We start from the raw sequence: 16,654 nt of genomic DNA, 5'->3' as shown, positions 1-16,654 counted from the left end.
CGATGGCTGGGACCACTTACAGTTCGTTCCGGTCGCACCTCCCGTTTTTTTCGATGAGCGAGGGACCCCTGCGCTCCCACCCCAGTCACTTCCATGTCGGGAATATCGATGTGGAATTTATGGGTCTTTGACTGGTACGTGCACGGCGCCCCATCCATTTCAGTTGGAAGGAACCTCCAAGGAAAGCAAGGTTGACGGCGGCACGGCGGGGAGGAGGAGGGGAGGACCTTGCCTTAGGTAAGGCATTCCCAACTTCCCGTTGGTTCTCCACACTTTCCCGGCTGAACGTCACCTCACCTCCTGGCCCTGCCCTCCTTCACCATCGTGACTCCTCCGAAACTGCCGGCAAAGACAATAAGACCCGGCCGGGAAAGATGCGAGCAACCTCGTCATGCGACCTCAAGTGCTGCAAGCTCAGGGTCAATTTTGTGCAACTCGCCGAGTTTCTTCCCTTTACCGCCCAACCCAATGTTTGTTTATTTCATCCTTGAGAACTCTGGCCGCAGTGCGGAAACGAAAATGCAGCGAACCTCGGGAAGAATCTGTTCTTTGTTTTCGTTTTTCGTACCGTAATTTCAGTTCGGCATGTCGTCTACTTAGAAAAGAAGGCGAGAGGGGGGTCTTCAAGGGTTTTTTTCCTTCTTCTTCACGTCTTCCTCACGCCCCCTCCCCCATCTCCCTCCGTCAATCAAGGCTTGTTCGAGGCCTGCCTTACCGACAACCATCTCAGACCTGCACACCCTTAGGATCCGAAATACTCCCTCAAGCCAACAGGGAAATACATCAAGTCCAGACCGGATTGCATCCGAGTTGCTTGCCTGACATGTCTTAGTCGACAACACCACACCACATTCCCCATCTCCCAGTTCCCATCCCGCCAGTCACTATTCTCCATCCCGCTGATCCATCATTCAACCTCCCGTCCTCCCCCAGATTGCCACCCGACTTTGAAACATTCCGATGTCCCATCGACCGCACGAACATGTCAGTTGGGCCTGGCGCGCGCGTATACACACAAAGATTCTCTGAATATGATGTGTATCTTTCTCATCTTGTCTTGGATTTTTTTAACTTTTTTTTGACAGCACTGGACCGGCCCGCGAACCAGAGATGCATATGAAATCTGATGAAAAGTGGAGTCTGCATTGGGCCGGTGAAGGATTTCTACGAATAGAACCGCGCCAACTCCACACCATTCGACCGGACACACGTCTGTTAGAACACCTGCAGGACCCTGTCCAACGATGCACATGGCGGATCGGCACAGCTCGAGCCATTCTCGGCCAAGACGATGTGTTCGAGCTTTTCATATCAGAACGCAGCGAAACATCATGTGCGCCCATCCTCTGGTTGAACCATTAGCGAGAGGTGGGGGTCGACCTGGAACTTCCTAGTCTCCAAAGGCAAAATCCTGAACTCGATAAGCTCCGGGTCTTTCACTCCTCGACTTCAACCATATTTTGTCTCTGACGCCCATCGCGAACTCTTGGAGGTTCCGACCTATATGTCGCGGTGTAACACGGCACAAAATACGCCGACATTTGGCATTCGCCACAGTCAATCATGGGACATGCACAATGTCGGCACGGCGATGCGCTGAACGGAACCATTGGACGAGTACAAACACACAAAGTTACTATGGACAACAGAAACAACAAGCCTCGGCTGCTGATCATGTGTTGCCACCCATCGTCATCGTCGTCAACTTCGTTGAAACCTCCCCCTCTCTCTTTTCTTCCCCTGCCCACACGCAAACCTGCCATGATATCTCCCCTTGAGAGTAACAGTAGAGCAAGTGAGATGAAAGGAAAGAAAAAGGATGGGCAAGAGCCACCGGTATGCATTCTCCCTCCATTGCCGTCGCCATCGCTCCGTAGAATAAACAGACAGACCGAGGTGGACCTCTTCGATTCAAAGAGTCCCGGTCGAACGAGAAGAATAAGTAAGTATCAAACGGCCTGCTCGCGAATGACAAAAAAAAACAAATCTGAAGAAAATGAAAGCATGAGATGAACACCGCCTTCAATGCCAAACCTTTAAAAGCCAATGACTTGTCTTTTGGGTCCTCCCGCTTTGCGCCTCTGCACGTCGCTTTAGTGTGTGCACCCCTCCCCAGTCCCGGTAAAAACAACCTGGAAGATCCGAACGGAAAGTATCGCCCTCCCCCTCATCTCCTAGCCTCCATCCCTCTCTCCACCTGCCCACCTACCCACCTCGATTAATATGCCCAGGTTTGGGGCTGCCAGTCTCGCTGGAAGAGCTGGCTGACGAAGAAGTATGGCTGCTCGTACTGGTTGGCTCGTTGTACCTCTTCCCATTCGCGTTCTAGTTTCAATCGCGTCAGTCTTCACTCCCAGCTTGTTGGTTGGCCTGTCACACTGTCGATCCAAGGGATGCGCATCTCTCTAGCACAGAACAGTCACACAGACACACAGACACCACCCCCAAAATACTCCAGTATCGGTCACAAGGAGGGGGGGGGGGCTTGGTTTAGGAAACATGGGCTGCCACTGACTGTTTTGCATTGCCATTGCGCGCGTGTAGTGGATAAACTGCACCGCGTCGTCGTCCAGCTGGGCCAGCGTCCGCAAGTCCTGGTCTCTGCAATCCTCGGAGAATGGGTAGATTCCCTTGTTGCAGTAGTGGAAGTACGCGAGGAGAATCGTTCCTCCTGCTCGTCAGGCTTTCGTCAGCATGTCTTACTCAACAAAAAGCCAAACAGATTGGGCCACCGCTGAACATAAAGCAAGCGCCTCAGCCAGCTATTGTTCACTTACCCATATGGTATTCCTGGACATCTGTCTGCCTTGCGAATTTTGTCTGCCAGGGCAAAAATATTTGTTAGCAACCTCATTGCCAAGCAACTCATGGCTGCTCCCCCATTGAGCTGAAGAGCCTGCTGGTCTCCCATCACAACTCACCTTCATACCATGCTTCCTGGCGTATGAAGCATCGTGATCCGTCACAAGAGCGATGTTGTGCAGCAACATAAACGTCACCAGGTAGGTGGTCAACCAAGTCTTCTGCTTATTCTGCAGCGTCATCTTTTGGAGCTTTTCCAGCATTTCTCGTCGAAGTCTCGTCTGTATATGCTGGATGAGGACCAAATCCAATTGAGCTCCCATCACCGGCGGAAGGGGGATGCGTCCGTGCTGCGGGCTGCTGCTGTCCAGAATATCGCGTGTCATTCCGAGCGTGTCGTCCCCAACAATTTCTATTGACTTCGTCGTCAAGCGGACCGCCATCCACAATTCCAGCGTCTGAAGCAGAAGGTCCTTCTCATCTTGAGCCGTTGAAGGATCCTGCGAGAGTTTCCAAGCTTTGAGGTAGGTCTCGAAGAGCAGTCGATCCCTGACACCCATCACACTCTCCACGACCGAGTTGAAGCATTCAACGACGCCTCTCTTGATATAATCTTCATACGCCGTCTGCGCGTCGTCCAGGTTCGTGATGGCATACGTGGGAATCGCCACAGACTTCTTTTCACCTTCTTCGGTAACCCAAGTCCGTTCCAGCTTGTCGCCCGGTTGTGGGACGAATTCTCGAACAGAGAGCTGAACCCACATACTGCTGGGCGTGTAACCCTCCCACAAGCGCACAATCCTCACTTCATTCGACGCCCAGTTATTGATGTTGTCTACAATGCCGTTGTTGAAACGCTGGGTCCACTCGAAACCAGGTGCTTGACCCTTTTTGAAGAAATGACATTCCGTGATTTTGTGGCGTACACAGGGCTGGCGGATAAGTTGTTTGTGATGATTGGTGTTCGATCTTGGCTTGCAGCCCAGACACGGCCCTTTCGGATCATCTGGATCAGTCTTACACTAATATCGTTTGTCAGCAGTCGAATCCACCATTCTAAACCTCTCTGTGATGCTTACTCTCACTCGCTGCATCTTGCATCGAATGCAGGAACCGTTCTTCCTTGTTGCTGCTGTCTCCTCCCGAGCCTTTTGGTCCTTGAAAGGGCCACGCTTTGCGGCTGGTGGGCGCTGATTGGGGAAAACAACATCAAGACTAGCGTTGGCGTGAGTGTTGGCAATAGGCCCGTCCATGTCCTCAGTCTTGACACAGGACATGGGGTATGTTGAGTCCATAGCAAATCTGGCAGTCGTAACAGGCACAGATGTGGGAGTTTGTAACGCTGGAGATATGACCATATCCATCATGTTGCCGCCGTATGTAGGCGGCAGAGTCTCCCTCGAAGTCAGACGACGATCAAGGGTGTTTGCGTTCGAGTAACTGGGTTCACCACCAACATGACCACTGAGTGTTGTGGAATAGAAGGACGGAGCCGATACCCCAGTCACGTAGACACCGGTGTCAGGTCCGGAGTGTTGGGCCACCAATGTCTGATTAGGGTCCTCATGTACAGGTTGATAGCTGGACACATAGGAGCCCAGCAAATTGCTGTCTCCGGCCGGAAATGGATTTTGGGTGTTAGAGACAACTGGAGGAGGGACGTAGACGTCTGGTTGAGAAACTTGCGCTGAAGGGGGTTTCTCAACCTCATAGGGTCTGTTACTGTTGGTTCCATAGTCATAAGTAGCAACCTCTGACCCAGGAAGGGGCTGATAACCTGGTTATTGGATCAGCAAGGGTTGAACGATTGTTTGATACGCCGCAATACATACCATCATTGGTAACAGCACAGGTGCTCCAACAGTTTTGGCAGAACGCCAATGCCAGCGTCTGCATCCCCTGTGTTAATCCATTGACGACAGGACCTGGAAACCCTGAAGAACGATCTAGTTCGACGTTGGCAAGGCCATGCTGCCCAATGTGTGGAGCCTTCTCTTCATAGTCCTCAGGAAGAGAGCCTCCTGCGTACTGAGAAGACATGGAGTAGCCTGATACAAGCCGTTGTCTCTTGTGAGCGTTTTCTATTTGCGAGGTGTTGGAAAGGATTTGGTGAAGCCGGAAACCAGGAATGTTGTATAGGTCCGCGACTTGGTTGATCAGGATTTGGGTCTCGGGGTGAAGGGTAGAGAAGTGTATATTGGCATATGGAGAAGGCGAAGAGCTGTGATGTCCCGGCACTATTGAAGAGTCGTCTTCGGGGCCGGGGACCCGGCGCTTTCTGAGATGATTGTGATTCTAAGATGAAATCAATCCACCGCACGTTCAAAGTGCAATAGGGCAGAGGAAGGGATAGAATTGCCAGAGCAAACGGGAACAGCCAGGGCTAACAAAGATATAAGGGAACGATGTGTGTGAAATGATGCGGGTGCTGGGACAGCGGCTGGGCTCAAATGACATTGGGGAAGATCGGTGATATATCCCATGCACGCTGCCGCCAGCCGGGAAGCAGGGACATCTCTTACCATGATTGATGCAACGAGAGAGGGTGTGTTGGACAGAGCCTAGTAGCGAGGCCAAGTACCACAGTCTGTGACCTGTATAAGGTATACGGCAGAGACAAGCAGCAAGCAGTAGGAGTGAGCAGGCACAGCGAAGCACAAGGGGAGCGTAGAAAATTGCGCCTCACCGGGAGGGGGTGGGGGAGGGAGTTACGGTCTCACGAGAGCCATTGCCACATAATGGCACCCCTTGTGCGCGAGTGGAGTACAGGAAAGAGGGTATGGTAGGGGAAAGGAAAGGAGGGTTGATGACTCGGCCAGGAACAAAAGGCGGAGGAAGAACTACTCGGCGTGGAATACAGAGTGGAAATGGAGGTAGGGAGTCAGGCTAGAATGCCGTTGTGAAGAGAGACAGACAGGCCTGCTTGACAGCATACACTCGGCCGAAACTGGGGGGGGATGAACCAAAGGAAAAGACGGCAAGTATTGCTGCTGCGTGCGTGTGCGTGCTTGTGCTTGGAGGTATGCGTATGCCGCTCTGCTCTTTTTTTTCTTTCTTTCCCTCACTCTCTTTTTTCTCTGAGGGGGGTGTACTCCTGCTGCCGCTGTCTCTCTCTGTCGGTTTCTGCAGCCGTTGCTCCTCGGCCTTGACGGATGTCGCAGATACTGCTGGCCGTGGCCTGAGCCTAGTCGCCTGGATGTTTCGCCCGTCTGGCGCAAGTTCGAGACGCTGTCGTTCTCGTTGTTTGCTTTGTGCGATGTCTCCTTCGGTGGAGCACAGCGTTGCGCGCGCTGGCAGGCTAGAATCAGAGAGCGTGCCGATAGAGACTCTGGTACTGGCGATTGGCGTATCCTGTGCTGGTCGGTCGGTCGGTCAGTTCGAAGGAGTCGAGGCTGAAGTGAGAAGACTCGGTGAGAGGAAAGTTGAGGAAGTGGGCTGCACCCGTGCTGAATTGTATTTCACCGGTCTGAGGGGTACTCATGAGAGGACAGGGGTTCTTGAGACCACGCCACGCGAGAAGAGGAGCCGAGCATCTTCCCGCCCCTGCCGAGTGGATGGATTTCAGGCTGCCCGTCTGATGGGAATAAGGCGACAGGGGTGGTGGAAAGAACACCATGGAACCGACTGTTGTGAGCGCTGCTGATCCTGTTTCTGGCCTTCACTTCCGCCTCTTTTTGTGTAACCAACAGGTGCCGTTTGCTTCGTCTGCATGGAAGGGCCAAACGCTAGGCCAATCAAGTGTCGAGACACTTCTGATGCTGGATCTGCTGATGCTTCTGACTGTTGCTCACGGCGAAGGTTGTTACGATTGCTAGCCAACGATTGCAAAGACCGCTACAACTTCACACACTGGTGATCGGTTGGTCTCGGGAGGCGGATGGATGCCCAAGGCTGTCCTGTCTCCTGTCTGGCCAAGAGATGTGGATTCGGATGCGTGTGCTTACGTGAAGCGCCATGAAAGATCCCATGCGGGCGACGACGTGATCTAGGACTGGGAGTCATCACATTTCCATCGCCCGGCTAGCAATGTGCGCCATGTTACCAAAAGGCCGAGGCAACCAACCACCATGCGTGCGGCCGCAACCCCCCAGATTTGGCTCCCTAATCGTCTCTTTTTCCGATATAACCTCTGTGCTTCTCGACGTTCCATTGTAATGCGCCACGGTCCCGAGAGTCTGACACCCTTTGCCTACTTACCCTCGTTTAGTTAGATCGCTCGAGCAGCCTGCAAGTCTAGGGATGCGTGTGTATGCTAAGGTTGGCTAAGAACAGCCTCGTGGTTTCCCCCCCCTCTGACAATGCGTATTCAACCCGATCCACAGATTGTCACCGCTTTTCCGGGAGTGAGAGTGCTTCCAGAAAGCTGACGAACATATGCTAGGCACACCCGACTTGCTGTGCCGCCTCTGGATATGGACGGGACAAAAGATGAAGAAGAACCCGTCCCACGTAAGGGGCAAGGAAAACATTTCTTGTGAAGAGCTTCGTTTTCGTTCTGGGTCGTCAACAGCCCAGTTGGTTCATCTAACAAAATGATTGGTCCGTTCAGAAACCTGTCAGTCGATCGATCAGTCGATTCAGCCTGTAGCTTGCACATGATTGAGTGAAATTAACATCTTCAGCTCTTGACGATGATGTAGCCGCTCTGCCCCAGTAACCGGGTGTACGTCCACCGCCGCCAACACCACCACCACGGTCTGGCCTGACTAGGCCTGGCCGTACTGTTGGGCCGCCCCTCGGAGCGCCGGTAAAGGAACCTGCCGGCTGTCAGAAAGTGAAGCATGCAGCAGAATACGCACTTTGGACAGCCCCATGTTTGCTCAAAAAGGCCTTGACCGCCTTTAACCACCCCCCAGCCCCTGGTCCTGGCGTGTTGCCCGAGAGGCGGATTGTTGTTGGAAAGGCGAAATTCCCATAGAATCCGCTCACGAGCAGCCAATGTTGGAGACTAATTACCATTACGAAACTGCAAGCATACCCGCAGTCGCAGAAAGTCGACGGCCGCACGGCGTCTTGGCCGCGAAAAGTCGATCCCCCCAGCAGCCGTAGGTCAAAAGGGTGCATTGCGAGCGGGCCCTGCGAATTGGTGTCCCGGCTGAGAGCAAACTTTTGACATTCATCTCGAGAAAATATGTCGGTCAACAAATTCGGCCATTTCACAGGTAAAAGCGCCTGTCGAAAGCAAAGCCCTGCATGCGCGGGCGTCACCAATGATGGCAGCCTCTGTCGATGCAGCTGATGAGGTCAGGGAACCACCCGCTAACGGTCTCGTATCAAATCAGCGTCTGACGTTCCTCTGCAGGCCGCCGTAACAGTCGAGTGAGGCGAAGTGAAGTAAGAGCGTTGCGAGATGGCCACACAGAGCGGATGTGTAAAAGTTGGATCCCTGAACCACGCCTCGGTGATTGTGAGATGCACAAAATCGGCCTGCCAACAGTGAACACGGTTGCAATTTGCTGCTTCAGAGCAGGCATTAACGACGAGGAACACCAAGTTCTGGTGGGACGCAGGAGACCGTGGAGAGTTTAAGCTCGAATGGGCAACCGGTGAGTCGGGAGCCTCGCTTGTGGATGGTCGCTCGACAGACCAGAGACTCGACCCGTGAAAGTGTGTGGATTCACCCCAGCAAGGCCAGGCGATAGCCAAGTGAGATTATGTGCCGTGGCATGCCCCCAAACCCACGAACCCCAGCGCTATTCCGTACCGCCCATTTCCGTCGGAGGTTGCCAGCCATTGGTGTGTCTAGCTCTGCCTCGTGCTATGTTTCGATGCTCAACATTGTATCCATACTTTGGTCGGGTACCACAGTATCGATTCCCCAAGCTGCAGCCAGAGCGGTGATGATTCGTGAACAGGGTGTGTTGGCCGCTTACAGACTATGCTGCACATAATTAGCCCGGTGACGATTTGGGGATTGACGAATGATTACGGAGTACTACCGGACTAAAGAAATTTTGGCTGGAATCTTTTTTGCCGAGATCTCATTAGACTGCCTCGCAGGCTAAATAGAGCACTGCAATGGCCATAAAGTTCCAACGGGTCGCAGAACTAATCGGGGCGACGCTAAACAATGCGTAAGACCGGAAGAAGAGCATAATGATCCATTTCTCTGCCGATTCTTGAGATCTGCTGAGCACTCGGCACTGAACAAGACAGGTTGCAATGCGCTAGCATGCGATCGTGTCCGAACGGGCGGGGAGAGTTTTCGGGTACCTAGGCGGACATGGGGCCTACAGATTGTATTAGTGAATTCTGCGCGGACTTCTTTTTTGGTTGAGTCGGTTCAAACCTACCTTAGCTATCGGGTCCTTTTCAGCATCCCATAATAGTACATGAAGCGGCTGCGCATGCATGCTCCGGTGATTACGGAAGATGTCCCGTTGCTCTAGTCTCCGGCGGAACAAGGACAACCTTGCACATCGGTCAAGTCCAGGGGCCGAGCTGGTGGACGGGAGAGTCGGGTACCAGCATCGGCCCATGGAGTGGATGTATCCACCCGGTGAGGATGAACATCGTCAACTGCAACGTATGCCAACCGCAGATTTGTGCAGAGGAGCAGCAAAGCAGAGGCTGACTATGTTGGTCTTGGTCTAACGATTCGTGGCGTTCAGTGATTTGCTTGAGGACAGTTGGCAAGGAAATACCTTAGTGCAGTGTACTGCGGAACGACGAGCCTTGTCGGACCCCCAGCGAAGAGCGGCTTCTGGCCGAGATGCAGCTCGGCGGCCATAGCGCCTTTGAAAGTGCTCCAGACCTTCGTCCACTTGACCAGTCCTTAATGAATTGTTGAGGGGTCTACTCCGTACAATGGATGACGTTTGCGAGGTCGGTCGAGACAATTCGACCTTGTCCTCATCGGATTTTGGCTGAGGTTCCCGGGGTTGAACGTAGTGGTGGGCCGGAGGGTACTCCGGAGGTTATGACAAAGTCGCATCGAGCATCGGCGGCAATGCAACCCACTTCGCGGTCAAGGTGACCCCCAAGTATGTGGATGGGACTGCCGGCGCAATGGCAGCATGCAGCGAGAAAAGAGCACCTAGGGACGCAAGAATCGACAGTTGGAAGTGTTGAGGTTTGCCGTGACTGGGTGATGTGAGAGCGGGAGGCATCTACCGATACAAAGGCGAGGAATGGAAGGGAGCTTCATCTCCGCTCACAGGTACGGCACCGATTTCGTCACGTGGAGTGCAGACCGGGTCGGGTGGTCCGAATGCAAAGTCAAAGCTTCATGTGCCGGGCGACACGTCCATGGTTGAGGTTCTTCATCCGACCGGCCGAGAAGTACGGAGTGTCGGTGTGTGCTCAGGCCTTTTCTAACGTCGAAGCCAGGAGGCCGGTGTTGAGTTAAGGCTACATGAATCAACGACTCATTTCAGGAAAGCTCACGAGAGAATACCTTACGTTACCTTAGGTTTTTTGAGGAAAATGGAAGAGGTGCTTGCGCTTACAGTGCCACTTGCACCTGGAGGGACGTTGAGATGCCAAGTCGCGACGCTTTCGGACAAAGGGGTTGTATCTGCCTGAGGTAGCCCAGTAGGTCAAGCGAATACCTAGGTACCTAGGCACCTTGAAACCTCAAAATGCCTTGTCTAAGGTACCTTCCATGATGGTAGGTAAGAGGCGGTACCAACCTTCCAGGTTATGCTGCAGGAGGAAAGCAGGCAAGCAGGCGCTAGTGCGCCATCACCACTTTGAGCAAGTGGCAGGACAGCAAGAATAAGGTAATGTAGGTAACCACCTCAAGTCAGGTAAGGTAGGTAGGTAAGGTACTTCCTCCCTCATGTCACTTACATTGCACCCAAATGCAAGCACGTTTTTGAGTCGGGGAAGTAGCGGAGGCAAGGACCGTCCCGTCCCTTCCTACCTTAAGGTACCTTGCCTCACCTCACCTTACCTTACCTAACTTCACCTGTGGCCTAACCACCTTGGCTTCCTTACCTTCACTCGGGTGCCTTAGCTTCCATTCAATTGGGTTGTGTGCTTCCTCCGTATTGGCTAACCATACCTAACGAACAAAGACCTCCATAAGGCGACTGCATTGTCAACTTTATTTGGACTGAACAAGTCTCAAGCAGCCAGAGCAGTGACACCGCAAGCGTCCTGCATTTGTTGATATATTATCAAGTTGCATCCTTCCGTCTGCTCAAACGACTAACAGACTGAGAGGCACGAGAAGGTACTTCATCCTCGACGCACCTACCTTCGGATCTCTCGGCTGTTTTATCCGTACATTTACCTCATGTAAGTACGAAGCGAGATGCCTGCACTTTCCACTTTCGCTAGACGGGCAGACAGCACGTTGAACAATACTTGGGTATAATACTTATTTTTGAGATCTGCACCGAGGCAAGTTGCATTAATGACTACCTAGGCCCTACCGCCATTTGCTTATTTCCTGCATTCTGCAAGCTTCCCGTTCTGACCATGTTTACACTGACTCCGGAGACTCTTGCGGCTGCCAGCTTCCAACCTTCAGCTCGCCATATAGCCGTTCCCATCACCTTGTCGCTCACTCTAAAGCTGGTTGATTCGATCTGTTCTGTATGGATCGGATGCCCCTTCTCTGCCTGTTTGCTGTTTCTTACCATCTGTCCAGCTACGCAGTCAAGCCAATCCCGCATCCATATGTACCCCCGACGGGAGCAAAAGCCTTCCCCGCGAACGCGACCGAGACAACGCCGATCCAAGCTGCTGCACGCTGCCTTCATGTCTTACAAAAACGGCTGGCCGCGGCTTGACGTCGATGCAAGTAGCGACTCAGGAAAAGAAACAATAGCGTTGAGAGAGGCTGCCGGGCCGAGGCCATGTAGAAGAGAAAAAGTAACCACGGAGCGGCCTTTTGCCCCCCGATTTCCGTTGCCTGCCTTGCCAGCGTGTCTGCCTGCCCAGCTGAGCACCTTGCCACATACCGAAGGAGATAAATCCGCGGCACCTTCCAAGCTCACACACGCACGCATGCCTTACCGTCTGCTTGTTCGCCTTACACTACCTAAACTGGCGCTTCTTGCCTCTATCAAAAGTTCACACCTACGCAAGGCAGACAAGGCAGGAAGCTGCAACGGCGTTGGCCAAGCATATCGACGGGAGTCCAACTAGTGCGGCTCGCGGACATGGAAGCTGCCTAGGGTGGGAACTGTCACTTCTCAGTGGGCGAAAACCCAAGTTGCAGATTTGCGAGGTGACATCGCCATTCACATCCACCACCTTCTACCGCCAGCATCGTATGGCTGGCATCTTCCTCGCACTTGTGCTCGACTCGTTTCTTGCCAATTGGCCCCGAGTCAACCAACACAGCTCTTCTCCTCATCTTGACCGTTCATCCTTCCTTTCGACCAATCAGGCGCCCTGCTTAAGGACCTGGCACATCTCCCCTTCCAACTGCAGCTACGCATGCAGGGCAACACACAAACACACAAATCGGAACCCAACATTGTCATGCAAATTCCCCACGCCCATACCCAAGCCCACGCTCACGATCACTTCCTGGATCACTAGAACTCATCAGTCCATGCGTACCTTGTCACCGGTATCGCCAAATTTCATGATTCGGCCTATTGCCTGGTGCAACGTCGTGCCGCCCCGCCATCGGTCAACACCTTGTTTGTCAGTCACCGCAGTTGTGGTAACACAACTCTATAGTGTTTCTCGCTGCTGACTTTCTGCTTCTGCAGTGATATACGACTCAGGAAAGACCCAAATTTTGTCCATCTGTCATTTGACAGTTTCGTCCCCCCTCCAAAGCGCCACTTGTCGCCTTCTTCTGCGCTATCTTCCATCAACTTCCTTGATGCCGTGAAACACCTTCGCTATATGACGTTGAGCGCCATTGGCTAGTCTGATTTCAACATTGCCCAAGCCTGTCAACTACCGTCACAAGATGGATCTGGGATCGGACATTATACACGACATAATCCACCCCACAGCAGCCTTCACGGACGTCTCTCTGTCAGAAGTCGAGCACCATGATAGTAGCATCCCACATCGACTTCCGCCAGCCGATGACTGGGAGCACTCCCAGCTGAATCCCAAAAACCGCATTGACAGCCTCGACCCCCTGCCAAATCCTCTGTGGCGCATCGATGGCTGTACTGGACTCGGGACGCAATTCTACGTCCTTCCTACGTTTCTCTTTCCAACGCCGCCGCTGCGTCTCGATGCCTTTGTACCAGAGCAGTCAACTCAAACGCCCGAAATCCGGCAATTATTGGATTTGGATGTGGCGTTCCATACCAAAGATCGCGCCCGAGTTCAAAAGCTGAACATATCCAAGCACATCATTCGGGTTTTACAATTCTGGACAAAACGACTGCCTGACCCAGAAGGGCTCTTACGATCTGTGCCATTTGGCTCCCGCATCGTCTTCAAAGATATCTCTCTCGATGTCAGAGCCATAGAGATCAATATTGCACCCACGTACTACCTCGAACGTCAACTTCTCTCGGCATCCGCCCTCGCTGAGATGTGGGGACCCGAAGCTCAGATACCGCAATGTATCGACTTGTCCGAGGTTCATGTTGTCGAACAGATCCACGACAGTGTCTGCCTTGTTCAAATCAAAGGTCGCCTCTGGATTTTGAAGACACTGACAAGTTACACCAAGTACTTGTACCATGAGCTTAAGCTTCTGTTGTCAACAATACCACACCAGAACATCATGTCACGTCCCGCACACCTCGTCACAAAGCGTTGCACTTTTGGTAGCAAAGTTGCTGTCATCGGCTTTACTCTGGAGTATCATCACTATGGTACTTTAAGAGACATTGTGCCTCTTTCACGAATCCACAACACGATTTCTCAAACAGAACAACTCAAATGGTCAATCCAGATTACGTCGGGTGTACTGCACCACCGTAGAACCTCTGGTACATTCTACCCTGACCTCCGCCTCGACAACATCGTCCTATCAAAGGACAGAGATGCAGTCATGGTCGACTTTGAACAACGCGGGGTGTGGTGCGAATTTGCGTCCCCAGAGATCAATGCTGTCGAATACATCCGCATATTAGCTACCGATGACGATATACCCGAGGATACCAGAGATCACTATGCTGACATATTGAGGCGCTTGTGTCCTGATTTCGAGTCTCTGCAAGCAAGAGAGGAGTATACAAATCCAATCAACGGCTACAATATCTGCTGGGCATGTCTCAGCCCAAGGGAGCAGGAGGCATCGGAGGTGTACATGCTCGGGAGAGTATTATGGTGCATCTTTGAGGGAGCTAGCGCACCTCAGCAAGCTGCTGTGTGGCAGTCCTATCGCTGGGAGACCGACGTCGACTTTCCTGCCTTTCTCAGAACGCCACCGATACTACGCTCGCTCATCGACCGTTGCACAAGTGGCCGTCGTGCCACCTTGGGTGACCAGATCGGTAGAGAGGGCAACAAAATTATTTTCAAAGGTCAGGAGAACAAGACTGAACCCAAGGACATCCGACAAGCTGCTGCGACGTGGTGGAAACGTGAGATAGCGTGGGCCGAGAGTTTCCTGGCCATGAGAGACCACTCAAAATCGAGCGGAGAATGGAGCGAGAACCACTTCGACAGACCTAGCTTACAGAGCGTATTAGATGAGCTAGAGAAGATTCGGGATGAGCTATAAACAGGACCAGACACCGGGCCAAAGATGGCTTTACAAGGGCTGAAACAGAACAGAACAGAACAGAACAGATGTATACACTTAGAAATGAACGACTCGGGGATAGATAATGGTATTTATTGTATTGCAGAACAAGAGAGGAGAAATCCAGAAATATGGGATGCCTGGACAAGCACCCAATTGACCAAAGTCACTGCCTAGAGACTTGGCGCGCTACATCCTCTAACAATCATGCAATCTAAATGAGAAACAAGATGTGTGGGAGTACAGGTAGTGTCAAGGGGATATACATGAACATGATAAGTATAGATAAAGGGCGTGAGTGTCACAGACACAAGAGTGAAGAGAAATATGGTAAGAGACTTGTCCTCCCCAAGGTCCAGAGGAACGCTCTGTGCTTCCCTATCTTTCCATCTTCAACAAAAAAGGATGCAGTGTAGGAATATAGTCCCGTGGACGTGTGCGTGTACTCCCACGTCACCTCATCCTCTTGGATCCCCGATCATGGCTCTGACTCTGTCCGTGGCGTTTCGACCCCGCCCCCGGCGAACTTGTGATGGCTAAGCCGCTGCCTCCCGACCTCCTCAGCCGAGCAATGAGGGAGCGGAATTTTTCGACGTAGGTGGCCGGCGCACCGTTGACGCCCAGCTGGTCCAGGATGTCTTCGAGGCTGTGGAGGAATGGCGCCGCCGCGTCGGGCGGGAGGAGACTCAGTACCCCGAGGACGAAGTCTTCGTCGCGGTCCCCGACGAGGCGGAGGAAGAGGTTCTTGTCTCGACGGGCGATGGCGGCGGGCCTCGTCGTCGACGTCGGGGACACGAAGTCGCGGTTCCGCTCTACGACGGCGGCGAGGATGTGTACTAGGGTGCGGGCGGCGCTTGTTCGCTCCTGGGGTTCTAGGGGCCGATCGCGCTTGAATATTGAGGTGCGGACGAGGCCTATTACACCGCTGATGTGTCGTGCGGCCCAGGCTACGTCACGAGGGCCCTCTGCTGAGCCGCCTTCTGAGGAGGGGATGTTGGTGGAGGTGGTGGCGTAGGAGTCGAGTTCGCGCAGAACGCGGTCGACGCGCTGGGAGAGCTTGCGAAAGGGGTCGTTGACGGGATCTGTAGAGCGCATCTGGGAGAGGAAGTAGTGGAAGAAGTCGTTGTTGGCGAGAAGCATGCGGAAGATTGTGCCCTCGAGGTCGCGGCGCTTGACTGGTTTCTTACCCGTGGAGGGCGGATCTGAGCAGAGGTCTGGGCGGTAGTCTTCAGGAGAGGACGAGGACATAACAGCTGAGAGCATCTCGCGTGCTTCATCGACGCGGTGAGGGTTCGGGTGCTGCCGTTGATTTTCGTCTTCTCCTGCCTCGTCCGAGTCGGTGTTTTCAGAGTCCTCTTCCGAGCCTGGGGTGACAACGTCGCAGCGTAGGCCGTCAGCCAGGACGTCAAGGTGGAAGGCCGATATGTCTGAAAAGGGGTCGCCAATCTCCTCTGGGTAGCCGTCCGCGGTCATGGTCAGGGGGGACGCCGGGTCGTGATCATAGAGCGTCTGCTTAACGAGCTGATCCAGTAGCCAGAGGAGGTGCTTGCAGGGCGGGCCGGCCGTTTGCTGCTGTTCCCGGCACGAGCACCGGGGCGTCGCGAAGGGGCTGTCGGGGGATCCTATACGGATGGAACGAGGCACGAGCTCCGTCATTTGAAAGGCGTAGACGTCGTCCCTGAGACGGCAGTACTGCAGCGAGAGGCGGGGGGGATCTTTGAAGGCCTCGCGGACGCGCAGGCGGGCGTCGTGGGAGAGCGTGTCGAGCTTGTAGACGAGCTTGGAGGGGGAGCGGATGATGGAGTGGTCGTCGTCGTCGACGAGAGACGAGTCCGAATCGGACTCTGGCTCGGAGCTGCTGGAGCCGCCATCGTCGTCTATGTATCCGCCGCCGTCGTCCTCATCGTCGTAGTAATCTGAGGTGGTAATATCGCTGAGGGACTGCCGGTGCGCCTGGGCTCTGGTTGTGGGAGGCATCCTTCTTCCCAGAGAGAGCTCTCTGAATTTGGCTACGGGGGTGGGAGAGGATGATGAAGACATTTATGGTGTGCGAGGGAGCAGTAAAGTTCTATATGTTTCACAGAGCCTGCTGATGAAGAAGGGGTCTCCATGGTGAATCGGTTCACGGGTTACTTATAGGATCCAAAGGTCAGATGGCAGGGGGGGATGGGAAGGGGGAAGGGAGAAAAGGGGGGGCGGAGTGAGGCCAACTGTGACAAGACCCCCAGAGAC

General features: G+C 53.4%; 5 protein-coding genes across 5 annotated transcripts; 3 read left to right on the top strand and 2 right to left on the bottom strand.

Annotated features, from left to right (window-relative positions):
- Positions 1 to 2: 2 nt before the first annotated feature.
- Positions 3 to 1,600, top strand: CLUP02_06111 (uncharacterized protein; the record flags this gene model as incomplete). The annotated part of the gene is made up of 8 exons (XM_049285115.1): positions 3 to 21; positions 86 to 134; positions 191 to 470; positions 747 to 809; positions 833 to 984; positions 1,086 to 1,153; positions 1,220 to 1,333; positions 1,395 to 1,600. 8 exons carry the CDS (start codon positions 3 to 5, stop codon positions 1,598 to 1,600), a joined length of 951 nt encoding a protein of 316 aa, XP_049142258.1.
- Positions 1,601 to 2,218: 618 nt separating this feature from the next.
- Positions 2,219 to 5,327, bottom strand: CLUP02_06110 (uncharacterized protein; the record flags this gene model as incomplete). The annotated part of the gene is made up of 7 exons (XM_049285114.1): positions 2,219 to 2,325; positions 2,516 to 2,671; positions 2,778 to 2,820; positions 2,922 to 3,824; positions 3,882 to 4,579; positions 4,635 to 5,097; positions 5,325 to 5,327. 7 exons carry the CDS (start codon positions 5,325 to 5,327, stop codon positions 2,219 to 2,221), a joined length of 2,373 nt encoding a protein of 790 aa, XP_049142257.1.
- Positions 5,328 to 5,824: 497 nt separating this feature from the next.
- On the top strand, positions 5,825 to 6,445 carry CLUP02_06109 (uncharacterized protein; the record flags this gene model as incomplete). Its single annotated transcript, XM_049285113.1, has 1 exon — positions 5,825 to 6,445. The coding sequence occupies one exon, from the start codon at positions 5,825 to 5,827 to the stop codon at positions 6,443 to 6,445; it is 621 nt and encodes a 206-aa protein (XP_049142256.1).
- A 6,234-nt stretch (positions 6,446 to 12,679) lies between these two features.
- CLUP02_06108 (uncharacterized protein) lies at positions 12,680 to 14,401 on the top strand (the record flags this gene model as incomplete). Its single annotated transcript, XM_049285112.1, has 1 exon — positions 12,680 to 14,401. One exon carries the CDS (start codon positions 12,680 to 12,682, stop codon positions 14,399 to 14,401), a length of 1,722 nt encoding a protein of 573 aa, XP_049142255.1.
- Positions 14,402 to 14,875: 474 nt separating this feature from the next.
- CLUP02_06107 (SWIM zinc finger protein) lies at positions 14,876 to 16,462 on the bottom strand (the record flags this gene model as incomplete). The annotated part of the gene is made up of 1 exon (XM_049285111.1): positions 14,876 to 16,462. One exon carries the CDS (start codon positions 16,460 to 16,462, stop codon positions 14,876 to 14,878), a length of 1,587 nt encoding a protein of 528 aa, XP_049142254.1.
- Positions 16,463 to 16,654: the final 192 nt, after the last annotated feature.

The sequence above is a fragment of the Colletotrichum lupini genome, chromosome 3, assembly GCF_023278565.1.
Source record: "Colletotrichum lupini chromosome 3, complete sequence".
Lineage (NCBI taxonomy): Eukaryota > Fungi > Ascomycota > Sordariomycetes > Glomerellales > Glomerellaceae > Colletotrichum > Colletotrichum lupini.
Note: the sequence above shows the minus strand (reverse complement) of the source record. Positions and strands in the feature narration are given on the sequence as shown.